Here is a 14,308-nt window from a genome sequence, read left to right on the forward strand (position 1 = left end):
ACACTGATGGTTGTCTTTATATTGATGTACTCGCAGTAGTCACTAGTAACTCCCACTGTACAACACTTGACAGTCAGTACTGAGGGTGTGACCAGGGCATTCCATCTAGCCCAGTAAAAAGTTAGTAAGGTGTTATGTATAGACCATAGTGTTTATATTAATTTCTTTTGTTTCCTGGCAATTAGGATAATTTATATAGTGCAAAAGCATAGCTGCTAAGGATAGAAATACATTTGTGCTAAAGATATTCAACACATATCCCTCCCAAATTCTACATGGTAATGCAGCAAATATTGTTTTTTTTCCGTTACAACTGTAAAGCAATCTCCATTGCCATAGCATAAGTGTATGTGTGCAGCACATTCTGGTCAGTTTTTACATGTCACAAAGAACTGTTGTACAGTACATATCTTTATCTTGCACAAAAGTAGAGCGTTACATCTAATATAACTAAGTTATTTGAACACCGTTCAGTAGAGGGTAAAGTTATCATTAGAAATCATTTCACGATCTTCATTGATGAGTGTTGTCACATCCAAATATGTTGGATTATCAAAAATCTGCTTCCTGTAGACAACAAAAAAAATGCAAAGTCTTGTGTCTACTCTGAAAAGGCCTCATAGACAGCTACACAAATTGATATGCAAAGTATACATACATAACTTACATGACAAAGATTGAGGGGTAAGAATAAGGCTAGCTACTCTGTTACAACAAACATCTATCACAACTATAAGCTATACATACCACTTTGACACCTCAGATTAAAGGAAACCACAGGGTTATATTTCACATATTGCCCTGTGGTTAGGGTGACATCATGATATAGCCCTGACCACAATTCCTTTGATACTGAGGCAACCACAAAACATCAGTTCCCTTTGATTCTTCATATTGAGCTGCTTAAAGATTTGCATTGCAGGTTTGAGTTAGCCATATAAGCTTAGCTAGACAAGCATTCTCCTCAAGGAAAAATAATTGAATGAGTCATCATCAGGTAGTTCAGCTACTACGCACCACTAAATAATTGTTTGGGGATGGTTTCTATATAGCACATTTCAACCATGTGACAAGATGGTATAGACATTCTCAAGGTCAGTAACCAAAGGGTGGCCCCAGGAATTTTGGTGACTGGTTCCAAACTTTTGCTATATGCAAATTTAAATCTAGAGGGTATTTTCCAGAAAATTGTGTAATTTGAAATAGAATCTGGTAGCAGTTATGACAGTTAAAAAATATAATTATGTTAGGTATAATGTAGGCTGCTTAATTGTCCTTGATTCTGGTATAGTATCAGGTGCAGACTAAAGAGTTAAGGGACAGAGCAAATTTGACATTTGAAGCATACAACAGACACGGATGTTGTTCTGGGGGTCTTGGGGCATGAGTAGCTAGCTAGCTACTTACAATTCTTAAGAGATATACAAAATGTGGCTGTTCTATTAGACTGGTTGACTGCTCTATTAGAGTATTCAATCTAAACTTTTGTACCATTGCAAATCACTATAAAATATAATTTTGATTACCTGAATACACTTGACCAGTTTCTGGAAACCACAGAAACCCCCCTAGATTAACCCCTGGTTACCTATACTCTTCAGCACCTTAACTAGGTTACTTGGTTAGAAATAATACCACTAAAACCAGCAAAACCCACAATCATTTCTTTTTTTGTGAATACCACAGCCCAAAAATTTAAACCCACAATTGATATCTAGATACCTTTGTATAAAAGTAAAGTGGTGAATGTAGGTTTGTCTCTTCACCTATTAGGTGAGCATACCCAAGTGGTACAATATTACTAGTCACAGTATTAAAACAAACCAGTAATTATAGGTCAACAAAATTAAATGTTCACAAATACAAGTATCTTGTAATTGAATATGAATCACCATTGGAATATGAAATTCATAAATTCATATCATCTGAAAAATACAAGGCACCATCTTTTCGTACCATTTCTCTTGATACAATGTACATATGTGAGCATACTACACTCACCCCATTTTATACATGAAGACATCATTAACATCACCGCTGTTCCCTAGTTTCTGTTTCTTAGGCTGCCACATTTGACAACAAACAAGGTATACATACACTATCAGGATGAGCAGTAAGATGACACCAACTGACCCACAAGCAATGCCAATCAGTAGTCCTACATGTAACATGTTGAGTAGAGTGAGATGAACTGGTTATTGTAATAATACCTGGTACAAACCTCTCATCTTCTGTGAAAGATGATGATGACAATAATGTACCTATTTGAATAATATAATAACATACATCATTGAAAATTATATTATTAACTTTTCATCTGACAGTTCTTCCCATTATACTCAGACAGACAGGTACAAGTGTAGTCATCATTAGTCACATCATCAGTACAACTACCATTATTCTGACATGGGTTAATATCACAATAAGTGATAATGTTGCTGCAGTTCTCGCCAGTAAATCCTTCAGGACAAGTACACTTGTAGTCATCAATAAGATCAGTACAAGTTCCATTATCACAAGGATTGGGAATACAATCATCTATATCAATGTCACAAGAGTCTCCAGTATATCCCACATAACAATCACACCTAAAGTCATTGATAAGATCAACACAAGAGCCATTCACACATGACACAGGTTCACAGTCATTGATATCAATGTTACAAATGTCTCCAGTAAATCCTTCACTACATTCACATGCATATATAACTGTTAATATGATCTTGACAAGTTCCATTTACACAAGGATTGGGAGTACAATCATCTATGTCAATGTCACAAGTGATACCAGTAAACCCCACATCACATAAGCACATAAAATCATTGACAAGGTTTGAACAAGTCCCATTTATACAAGGATGAGGGATACATTCATCTATATCTTGATCACACAGTTGTCCAGTGAAGCCTGCATCGCAGTCACATACAAAACCATTAACAATATCTTGACAACTTCCATTCACACAAGGTTCTGGTAAACATTCGTTGATATCTTGGTCACACAATTGTCCAGTAAACCCCATGTCACAGTCACATCCAAAGTCATTGACAACATCCAAACAGGCTCCATTTATACAATGGTCTGGAATGCAATCATCAACATCAATGTCACAATTTTCTCCAGTAAACCCCAAGTCACAATCACACTGATCAAGACACACGGTAGTGTGTCGTGCGGCCCAAGAAGCCGGCGCGCCACACCCGTGAGTATATTGACAGGAAGAACGAAAACGTCATTTTCACACCTTTGTATCTCGGTGATCACTTGTCTGATTGGAACCAAATTTGCTACACAGTTGCCCGCCAGCCAGGGGAGCCTACATTCCAAATTTGAAGGAAATCGCTCCAGCCATTTCCGAGATACGAGCTGCCAAAGTTTCGTTTTTTTTCTTCGTTTTTTTTTCTCCTTCGTCTTTTCGCACACTTGCAAAAATTGCTATAACAAGCAAACGCGTACTCCGATCGCCTTGAAATTTGGCACACAGAAAGGGAGTCCAAAGGCGAATCTTAGCTTCAAATTTGGTACAAATCCGATTCAGGAGTTATGACCGATTATTCGCGTAAAACAAGATCGATTTGTTGTCACGCCTACAGGGTAAACCGCTTCATGGAGTGAGTTGAAAATTGCTATGTAGATGGAGTAACCATCGTAGGAGTGCCTTTTGGTGGTTTGAAAGGAATCGAGATAAAGACCACGGAGATATGACACAAAAGCCAACCTGTGTCACAATTACGCGATCGATTTTTAGGAATAAAAAAGTATTAGTTTTCACGCCTACTAGGCAAACCGCTTAGAGCAATGAGCTGAAAATCGGTGTATAGCTGGAATAATCTTCATAGAAAGTCCTTGCAGTAGTACAGAAGAATCGGATTACAAACCACTGAGTTATGATTCGAAAGCCAACTCCGTGTAGCAAATGCGAGATCGAGATACTCTAATAGAACAGTCACCCTAATAGAGCATTCGGCTAATTTATTTACTCCATTATAGAATTTTATTACATCACAAGTTATTCTGTAGGGAGTTTAACTGCAAACAGTTAATCTTATAGACAGTTCAGCAAGAAGACAGTCACCATGTGGAGAGTTAAGCAAATATATCACTATAGAGATTCAGAACATTACAAGTCACACTGAAGAAAGTTCAGCTATAAACAAGTCATGCACCCTGTAGAGAATTCAGCTACACAGAATTCAGCTACACACAAGTCACTGTGGAGAGAGTTTAGCTACAAACAAATTACCCTTTAGAGTGATCAGCTACAAACAAAACACTTTGCAGAGTGTTCAGCTACAACAAATCAACCTTTAGAGCGATCAGCAATGAACAAATCAACACAAATCTACCTGTAGAGAGATAAGCTAGAAACAAATCACCCTGTAGAGAGTTCACAGCTTCAAAAAATCACCCTGTAGAGACATCAGCTAGAAACTAGACACAATGTAAGGAGTTCAGCTACAAGCAATCACCCTGTAGAGAGTTCAGCTAAAACAAATCAACCTGCAGAGAGATCAGCTACACACAAATCAACTTGTATAGAGATCAGCTACAAACAAATCACCCTGTAGAGAGATCAGCTACAAACTAGACACAAAGTAAGGAGTTCAGCTACAAGCAAATTACCCTGTAGAGAGTTCATCTACAAACAAATCAACCTGTAGAGCAATCAGCTAGAAACAAATCACCCTGAAGAGAGGTCAGCTACAAAAAATCACCCTGTAGAGAGATCAGCTAGGAACAAATCACCCTGAAGAGAGGTCAGCAACAAAAAATTCACCCTGTAGAGAGATCAGCTACAAACATATTACCCTGTAGAGAGATCGGCTACAAACAAATCAACCTGCAGAGAGATCAGCTACACACAAATCAACTTGTAGAGAGTTCAGCTACAAACAAATTACCCTGTAGAGAGATCGGCTACAAACAAATCAGCCTGTAGAGAGTTCAGCTAAAACAAATCAACCTGCAGAGAGATCAGCTACAAACAAATCACCTTATAGAGAGTTCAGCTACAAACAAATTACCCTGTAGAGAGATCGGCTACAAACATATCAACCTGCAGAGAGATCATCTACACACAAATCAACTTGTAGAGAGATCAGCTACAAACAAATCACCCTGTAGAGAGATCAGCTAGAAACTAGTAACTACACACAATGTAAGGAGTTCAGCTACAAATAAATCACCCTGTAGAGAGTTCAGCTAAATCAAATCAACCTGCAGAGAGATCAGCTACAAACAAATCAACTTTTAGACAGTTCAGCTACAAACAAATTACCTTGTAGAGAGATCGGCTACAAACAAATCAACCTGCAGAGAGATCAGCTACACACAATTCAACTTGTAGAGAGATCAGCTACAAACAAATCACCCTGTAGAGAGATCAGCTAGAAACTAGACATAATGTAAGGAGTTCAGCTACAAGCAAATCACCCTGTAGAGAGTTCAGCTACAAACAAACCAACCTGTAGAGCGATCAGCTACAAACAAATCACCCTGAAGAGAGGTCAGCTACAAAAAATCACCTTGTAGAGAGATCAACTACAAACAAAACACTTTGCAGAGAGTTCAGCTACAAACAAATCAACCTTTAGAGCGATCAGCAACAAACAAATCAACCTGTAGAGAGATCATCTAGAAACAAATCAACCTGCAGAGAGATCAGCTACAAACAAATCAGCTTGTAGAGAGATCAGTTACACACAAATCAACCTGTAGAGAGATAAGCTAGAAACAAATCACCCTGTAGAGAGTTCAGCTAAAACAAATCAATCTGCAGAGAGATCAGCTACAAACAAATCAGCTTGTAGAGAGATCAGTTACACACAAATCAACCTGTAGAGAGATAAGCTAGAAACAAATCACCCTGTAGAGAGTTCAGCTACAAGCAAAACACCCTGTAGAGAGTTAAGCAACAAAGAAACCACCATGTAGAGAGTTCAGCTGCAAACAAATCACCTTATAGAGAGTTCAGCTACAAACAAACTACCCTGTAGAGAGATCAGCTAGAAACTAGACACAATGTAAGGAGTTCAGCTACAAGTAACTCAGCCTGTAGAGAGTTCAGCTAAAACAAATTAACCTGCAGAGAGATCAGATAAAAACAAATCACCTTATAGACAGTTCAGCTACAAACAAATTACCTTGTAGAGAGATTGGCTACAAATTAATCAACCTGCAGAGAGATCAGCTACACTCAAATCAACTTGTAGAGAGATTAGCTACAAACAAATCGCCCTGTAGAGCGATCAGCTAGAAACTAGACACAATGTAAGGAGTTCAGCTACAAGCAAATCACCCTTTAGTGAGTTCAGCTACAAACAAATCAACCTGCAGTGAGATCACCTACAAAAAAGTACCTTGTACAGAGTTCAGCTACAAACAAATTACCCTGTAGAGAGATCGGCTACAAGCAAATCAACCTGTAGAAAGATCAGCTACACACAAATCAACTTGTAAAGAGATCAGCTACAAACAAATCACCCTGTAGAGAGATCAGCTAGAAACTAGACACAATGTAAGGAGTTCAGCTACAAACAAATCACCCTGTAGAGAGTTCAGCTAAAACAAATCAACCTGCAGAGAGATCAGCTACAAATAAATCACCTTATAGACAGTTCAGCTACAAACAAATTACACTGTAAGAGAGATCGGCTACAAATTAATCAACCTGCAGAGAGATCAGCTACACACAAATCAACTTGTAGAGAGATCAGCTACAAACAAATCACCCTGTAGAGAGTTCAGCTAAAACAACAAATCAACCTGCAGAGAGATCAGCTACAAATAAATCACCTTATAGACAGTTCAGCTACAAACAAATTACCTTGTAGAGAGATCGGCTACAAATTAATCAACCTGCAGAGAGATCAGCTACACACAAATCAACTTGTAGAGAGATCAGCTACAAACAAATCACCCTGTAGAGAGATCAGCTAGAAACTAGACACAATGCAAGGAGTTCAGCTACAAGCAAAATCACCCTTTAGTGAGTTCAGCTACAAACAAATCACCCTGTAGAGAGTTCAGCTAAAACAACAAATCAACCTGCAGAGAGATCAGTTACAAATAAATCACCTTATAGACAGTTCAGCTACAAACAAATTACCTTGTAGAGAGATCGGCTACAAATTAATCAACCTGCAGAGAGATCAGCTACACACAAATCAACTTGTAGAGAGATCAGCTACAAACAAATCACCCTGTAGAGAGATCAGCTAGAAACTAGACACAATGCAAGGAGTTCAGCTACAAGCAAAATCACCCTTTAGTGAGTTCAGCTACAAACAAATCAACCTGCAGAGAGATCACCCACAAAAATGCACTTGTACAGAGTTCAGTTACAAACAAATTACCCTGTAGAGAGATCAGGTAGAAGAATTCACCTTGTAGAGAGTTTAGCAACAAAGAAACCACCATGTAGAGAGTTCAGCTGCAAAGAAATCATCCAGTAGAAAGATCAGCTAGAAGAAGTTACCTTGTAGAGAGTTCAGTTACAAAGAAACCATCATATAGAGAGTTCAGCTACAAAGAAATTACCCCGTAGAGAGTTCAGCTAGAAGAAGTCACTTTATAAAGAGTTCAGCTACAAAGAAACCATCATGTACAGAGTTCAGCTACAAAGAAACCACCATGTAGAGTGTTTAGCTGCAAAACATCACCTGTAGAGAGTTCAGCTAGAAACAAATCACCCTGTAGAGAGATCAGCTAGAAGAGGTCACCTTGTAGAAAGTTCAGCTACAAAGAAACCACCACATAAAGAGTTCAGCTGCAAATAAATCACTTGTAGAGAGTTCAGCTACAAATAAATCCCCCCTGTAGAGGGATCAGCTAGAAGAAGTCACCTTGTAGAGAGTTCAGCTACAAAGAAACCATCATGCAGAGAGTTCAGTTACAAACAAATCACCCTGTAGAGAGATCAGCTAGAAGAAGTTATCTTGTAGAGAGTTCAGCCACAACAATTTACCCTGTAGAAAGATCAGCTAGAAGAAGTCACCTTGTAGAGTGTTCAGTTACAAAGAAACCATCATGTAGAGAGTTCAGCTGCAAACAAATCACTCTGTAGAGAGTTCAGCTACAAAGAAACCGCCATGTAGAGAGTTCAGCCTCAAACAAACCACGTTGTAGAGAATTCAACTACAACAAATCACCCTGTAGAGAAGAAGTTACCTTGTAGAGAGTTCAGCTACAAAGAAACCATCATGTAGGGAGTTCAGCTACAAAGAAACCACCATGTAGAGAGTTTAGCTGCAAACAAATCACCTGTAGAGAGTTCAGCTAGAAACAAATCACCCCGTAGAGAGATCAGCTGGACGAAGTCACCTTGTAGAGAGTTCAGCTACAAAGAAACCATCATGTAGAGAGTTCAGCTGCAAACAAATCACCCTGTAGAGAGTTCAGCTACAAATAAATCCCCCTGTAGAGGGATCAGCTAGAAGAAGTCACCTTATAGAGAGTTCAGCTACAAAGAAACCATCATGTAGAGAGTTCAGCTACAAAGAAACCACCATGTAGAGAGCTTAGCTGCAAACAAATCACCTGTAGAGAGTTCAGCTAGAAACAGATCACCCTGTAGAGAGACCAGCTAGAAGAGGTCACCTTGTAGAGCGTTCAGCTACAAGAAACCATCCTGTATATAGTTCAGCTACATTTCAAGTCACCCAGTAGAGAGATCAGCTGCAAAAAAATATCCTGTGGGGAATAATGGGCATGTAATAAATATATGTATATAATTTGTATAATTACTAATAAAATCAAAAATAATTGAAGTATTAAAAATCTTCTTTAAGTTCTTTTCTTCTTCCTGTGGTAAAGAAAAAACACATGGGTTAAAAAAGCCCCAAAGCCAGCCAAAGGCTGGCTTTGCAGTATACAGGTACAAAAAGAAGTGATATCTAATCAAAAACAGTCAAGCTGTAAAAAAAGGTGTGGCCCCCAAAAAGGCCATGGTGAAAAAAGATGTGAAATCCAAGGTGGCGGCCAAGAAATGGCTGTGATGGTAGGTTAATGGTTACATTTTAATAACGACAATTCAGGTGAATTTTGTGCCAAAGCTCACCTGAATTGACGTTATTAAAATGTAACCATTAACCTACCATCACAGCCATTTCTTGGCCGCCACCTTGGATTTCACATCTTTTTTCACCATGGCCTTTTTGGGGGCCGCACCTTTTTTTACAGCTTGGCTGTTTTTGATTAGATAACCATTAACAAGATCAACACAAGTTCCATTTACACATGGATCTGAGAAACAATCATCGACATCTTGATCACACAATTGTCCAGCAAATCCCAAATCGCAAACACATGCAAAACCTTCAATTTGATCTATACAAGTTCCGTTTACACAAGAATCAGGAATACAGTTATTTATGTCAATGTCACAAGAGTCTCCGGTAAAACCCACAAAGCAGTCACATCTCAAGTCATTAACAAGATCAACACTTGTGCCGTTTACACAAAGATCTTCAGGAGTACAATCATCGATATTTATTTCACACTTAATTCCAGTTATTTCTTCAGGACAAGTACATGTATAATTTCCTATTAGGTCAGTACAGTTTCCACTATTAAGACATGGTTTATCACTGCACTCATCAACTTCAATCTCACAATAACATCCAGTAGAACCATCGCTACACATACATGTGTAATAACCCATCAATGGCATGTTTATACAACTTCCATTATTCATACATACTGCTCCTTCACAATAGTCTATAACTTCTGAACAATCTCTTGTAGTGTAACCAGTTGGACAAGTACACATAAAATAGTTAGGAGCCGGAGTAGTACATGTTCCATTATTCATACAAGGATCAGGATCACACTGGTCAAATATTGTTTCACAATTTTCACCAGTAGAACCTTCAGGGCATAGGCATGAGTAACTAGCAAATCCATCAAGACAGCAACCATTATTCTGACATGGCTGAGATGCACAGTCATTAACTCTTTCAGTGCAGTTCCTCCCAGTGAAGTCTGGTGAATAGCTGCATGTGTAGTCAAGAAAAATGTCCTGAAAAGTTGCTAAATAATAACAAGGATCTGGATCACATTCATTAGTTTCATCACCACACAGTCTACCCTCATAACCTGGACTACATTGACAGGTAAAGTTGTTAACTTGATATACACATGTTCCATTGTTTAGACATGTCTCATTCATACAATCATCAATGTTGACATCACAATATCTACCCTCATATCCTTGATCACACTGACACATAAAGTCATTCACCAGATCAACACAATTTCCATTAATACAGTCAACGCTAGTACAATTGTCAATACCATCAACATCACAAACATCTCCAGTCCAAGGACTAGTACAGTTACAGGTAAAGGTGTTAATACCATCTATACAACTTCCACCATTCATACAAGCCTGAGGAGGACAGTCATTATTATTAGTTGTACAATTAGTATCAGTATAACCATCATAACATGAACAGTTATAGAAATTAATGAAGTCACTACAAATACCATTCACACAAGGTCCTGGTGGTGCACACTCATTGACCATGTCAACTTCGCACAACCTTCCTGTTAGTGGAGGAGGACACGAACATGTAAAATTGTTAATACTTTCCACACAACTTCCATTATTCATACAAGGATCATCATCACATCCAAGAAACACTTCACAGTTAGTTCCATTGTACCCAGGAGGACAAACACAGTCTACACCACCATCAAGGGGCATGTGTGGTACACATGTGGAGTTGGCTGGACAATTATCACACGGATCTGTAGTGAACAGAGAATAGTTGACCATGCATGTCAGGTGTATGATGGTACAAAGTTGTGTATATGTATACGTATACAGCAACTCAACTTACCTATCTCATGTAAAATGACAGTCACTATGTGCGATACTGTTACAATGCCAGTAGCAAGGAATGATAACTGAAACTGATAAAGCAATCTGTTATCATAGGAAACCAGGACACGATCTGTTGTAATAGTTAGGATTATATCCTCAGAAATGGGATAAAATTCAGCACTATTTCCTATTCCATTAATAGAAAATGGTTCAAAACCACCAATTGTGGCTAGGTAGTGATCTTCAAAATCAACCAGTACTAAGAACACATCTTCAGAAATATTAGTGCCTCGAACACAACAGTTCCAACAGGAGAGTACACACTGACATCAAATTCATAATGAGTAGCATTGAATATTGCATAGTAGCCTATAGGGACTGAGAAAAGACTTAGATATACTGCACCACACCAAACCAGCAATAAATTGATGTACATACACATATTTACATGATCCTAGAGGAGAGGTAGTAACTGTACTTTAAACTAAGGAGTTTACAATAAATAATTAAGATGGCTTCTTCTTCAAGAATGCAGAACTAAAGGGGTTCTAGGGGTTTTGGGAAACATCCTCTTGAAATTTTACATCAGAAATTGAACACATCATTTAGTTTTGCAGCACAAAAGTAAAGTTAATAACAAACAACAAGCAGTGTAGGACAACACAGGTTTTCCATTTCCATTGGTACAAGAATACTCACAGACCAGATATATTTTAACATTATAATCATTGTAACACGTGTGAGTCAAGTGTGAGATTATTATATATAATACCCCTAATTTTGCAGATTTTGGGGTGCAAAGTTCGGTGTTGTTTTAGTTAGTAATATTAAAACCTCTGGTATTTAGTTTGCTAACTAAAAGTTCGGTAATACGTTTAGTAGCTATAGCTAATATAACTAAAAGTTAGTGCTAATGAACATATAGGTGTAAGATGTATACCTCCTATGTTTAAATGTATAAGATCTCAACAATTATAAGTGTAGTTAGAAATCAAAATAACCACCTAAGCATTAGTTCCATGCACACATTTGTTCTGGACTTCAGCAAAGCAAAGTTTGAGGAGATAAAAACTATCTGTTAGAAGCAGAGTTGATCGCCTGTCATCATTCAGATGATGTACATTGCATTATTAAACTAAATACCATTACATTATACATACCAAAAATCAAACCAAATAAAACTTACTAAAAGGTACCGGCAGTGTTGGGGATAACGTGTTACATAAGTAACGCGTTACATAACAATTATTACTTTTGTGGTAACAAAGTAATATAAAGAAATATGCTGTAAAAACAGGTAATATAACTCAAGTTACTTACTTGAAAATGTAACGTGTTACCTAAGTAATGCAATTGCTGTAACAAGTCTAATATTACATAATATTATTACTTTCTTTAAGGAACGATATTACTAGTCTCGTTAGTAATTCACTGAGTAACGCCTAGCCACTACAAAGTAACGAAGCCTACTGAATGAAGCTTATTCACCAGCTTCTTACTTATAACCAAGATTTGCACATTGTCCAATAACGCAGTCATATCATGTGACAAAGTGGTAGTTTCACACGTGACAGCTTAAGGCTGTGGACACAAGGTATATGTAATATTATTTTAGTATATGGGTAATATGTAACTGTAACTAAATAGTTCAGTTGTAAATAATATGTAATATGATATGGAATTATAGTTACTTGTAAAAAGTAACTGTCCCAACACTGAAGGTACGTATAGCATAAACACCAATTAAGCATATTTAAAAGAATAAATAAATTCCCACAATTCCAACTGTTTGCTGCATGTCAATCTAAGTCCTCCTACCATCAGCCAAATAGAACCATTGCTATTTCCAGGGCCTGTCTATTCAACAAGTTTTTTTCTATTTGGTATTTGCTACTAGCAACATTAACATCCCAACTAATGATGATGTATACATTTCACACCTCTGCTACAATATTGATTTTGATGGTTTTAAGAAATGGAACTTAAAAAGTAGCTAATGCATGAACAGATCTCCTAAAATTCCAACTGCCTTCAATTTCTGTAGCCTTATTCATCAGAGATATCCTCAACGTAGAGCCGTAAGTACAATGAAATGACTGGCTACAGACCCACCCAACTTATCAAACTATATAATATAGCTACTATCATTTATGTATTTTCTAGACATCAGCAGTACGATGCTTTTATTACCAAAGTAAAATTTCCTACCAGCCTTTCCAACATTAAAGACTCATGCATAGTACATTTCACAACTAAATCTACTCACCAAGCAAGTAATTATTACAGCTGAGCATATAAAAACTAGCTATAGTACTTCTACACATACCACCACTTTACCAATCACATATAGACCATGAACTATTACAATCAAACATTAACTAATTCAGAATAATCTGTTTAATCACTTTGAGAAGAATTTTATACATGTGCATATTAATAATATATGCCATGCTATTGATGTAGCAAATAATTGTTGTGCTTAAAACACCTGTGTATACATGTAGGTGCAACAATGGCAGATTTTCAGATCTGTACAGCAAACAAGACATGTTAAATGTAATAATTGTGTGTGGCAATTAGTTCGCAGCAAGTTCCGGGTTAATCAGTGAAAAGGTTGGTGAGTTAGCTCACTTGTGGACAGACAGACAGCTTTAGAAGGAAATAATTATACACACAATTCCCAAAAGCCTACAGTCCTTTTGGGAATCATTTGTATACAAGTAGTGTCCTGGATAGATTAGCAATGACAATGCAGTGTAATGACTTCATGTTCATATATGTAGTGTCAAATTATGTACAGTTATGTGACCATAACTCCCTCACTTGTAGTACAGTTCCTGGTATGATTAACAGACACATCATCACTAGCTCCATTAACAACTCCATAAGTTCCATTTGGACAGGTCATCACACAGTGACTACTATCAGTGTCATAGTAGGTTGGGTAGTTACAACCTTGAGGATAAATGCAAGGAATTATGGTCGTCTACAAACAGCAGTGACATCATACATTATCCAGCTGATATGTACATACACAGTTTATAAGTTCACACTGTTTGTATGTATTTTATAGTCTCTCAGCTCTCTTATTGCCAGACTGGGTGAGGAAACCAGAAAAAAGCAGTAAGGTCAATTGAGTATATATATATGGCATATCCCTTCCTATACAGCATAGTAAAAACTAATGAATGGGTGGCTAAGCTTCTCTTTGTGTATTCATGGTATCAAAAGTCCAGCTACAAAAATATTGTTGTTTAAATGCTTGTATTTATGTAGCTTACAAGGCTTCCTTACTTGGTCATTTAAAATAACGCATTTAAAATAATGATGATCAGACTATTTCACAAACCATTTCTAGCAGTTTAACACAATGAATTATTTATGCAATGATCAGGCTCTTCAAATGTTGGTTAGATCCTAATCAGTATATGCTTGCCTTTGGATCCTCTGCTATTTATGGTAGATTTTGTAAGTATTTTTTA

The 14,308-nt window shown here is 37.3% G+C and overlaps 2 protein-coding genes across 2 annotated transcripts; both read right to left on the minus strand.

Annotated features, from left to right (window-relative positions):
• Positions 1-387: 387 nt before the first annotated feature.
• On the minus strand, positions 388-3,266 carry LOC136265128 (fibropellin-3-like). The gene is made up of 4 exons (XM_066059921.1): positions 2,311-3,266; positions 2,211-2,261; positions 2,002-2,158; positions 388-567 (listed from the first exon to the last, which is right to left on the minus strand). Exons 1-4 carry the CDS (start codon positions 2,735-2,737, stop codon positions 471-473), a joined length of 732 nt encoding a protein of 243 aa, XP_065915993.1. The 5' UTR covers positions 2,738-3,266; the 3' UTR covers positions 388-470.
• LOC136263893 (fibropellin-1-like) lies at positions 2,738-13,734 on the minus strand. The gene is made up of 6 exons (XM_066058514.1): positions 13,650-13,734; positions 11,151-11,195; positions 10,843-11,097; positions 9,170-10,750; positions 2,928-3,082; positions 2,738-2,764 (listed from the first exon to the last, which is right to left on the minus strand). Exons 1-6 carry the CDS (start codon positions 13,732-13,734, stop codon positions 2,738-2,740), a joined length of 2,148 nt encoding a protein of 715 aa, XP_065914586.1.
• Between the last annotated feature and the right edge of the window lie 574 nt (positions 13,735-14,308).

This window comes from Dysidea avara, chromosome 8 (genome assembly GCF_963678975.1).
Source record: "Dysidea avara chromosome 8, odDysAvar1.4, whole genome shotgun sequence".
NCBI lineage: Eukaryota > Metazoa > Porifera > Demospongiae > Dictyoceratida > Dysideidae > Dysidea > Dysidea avara.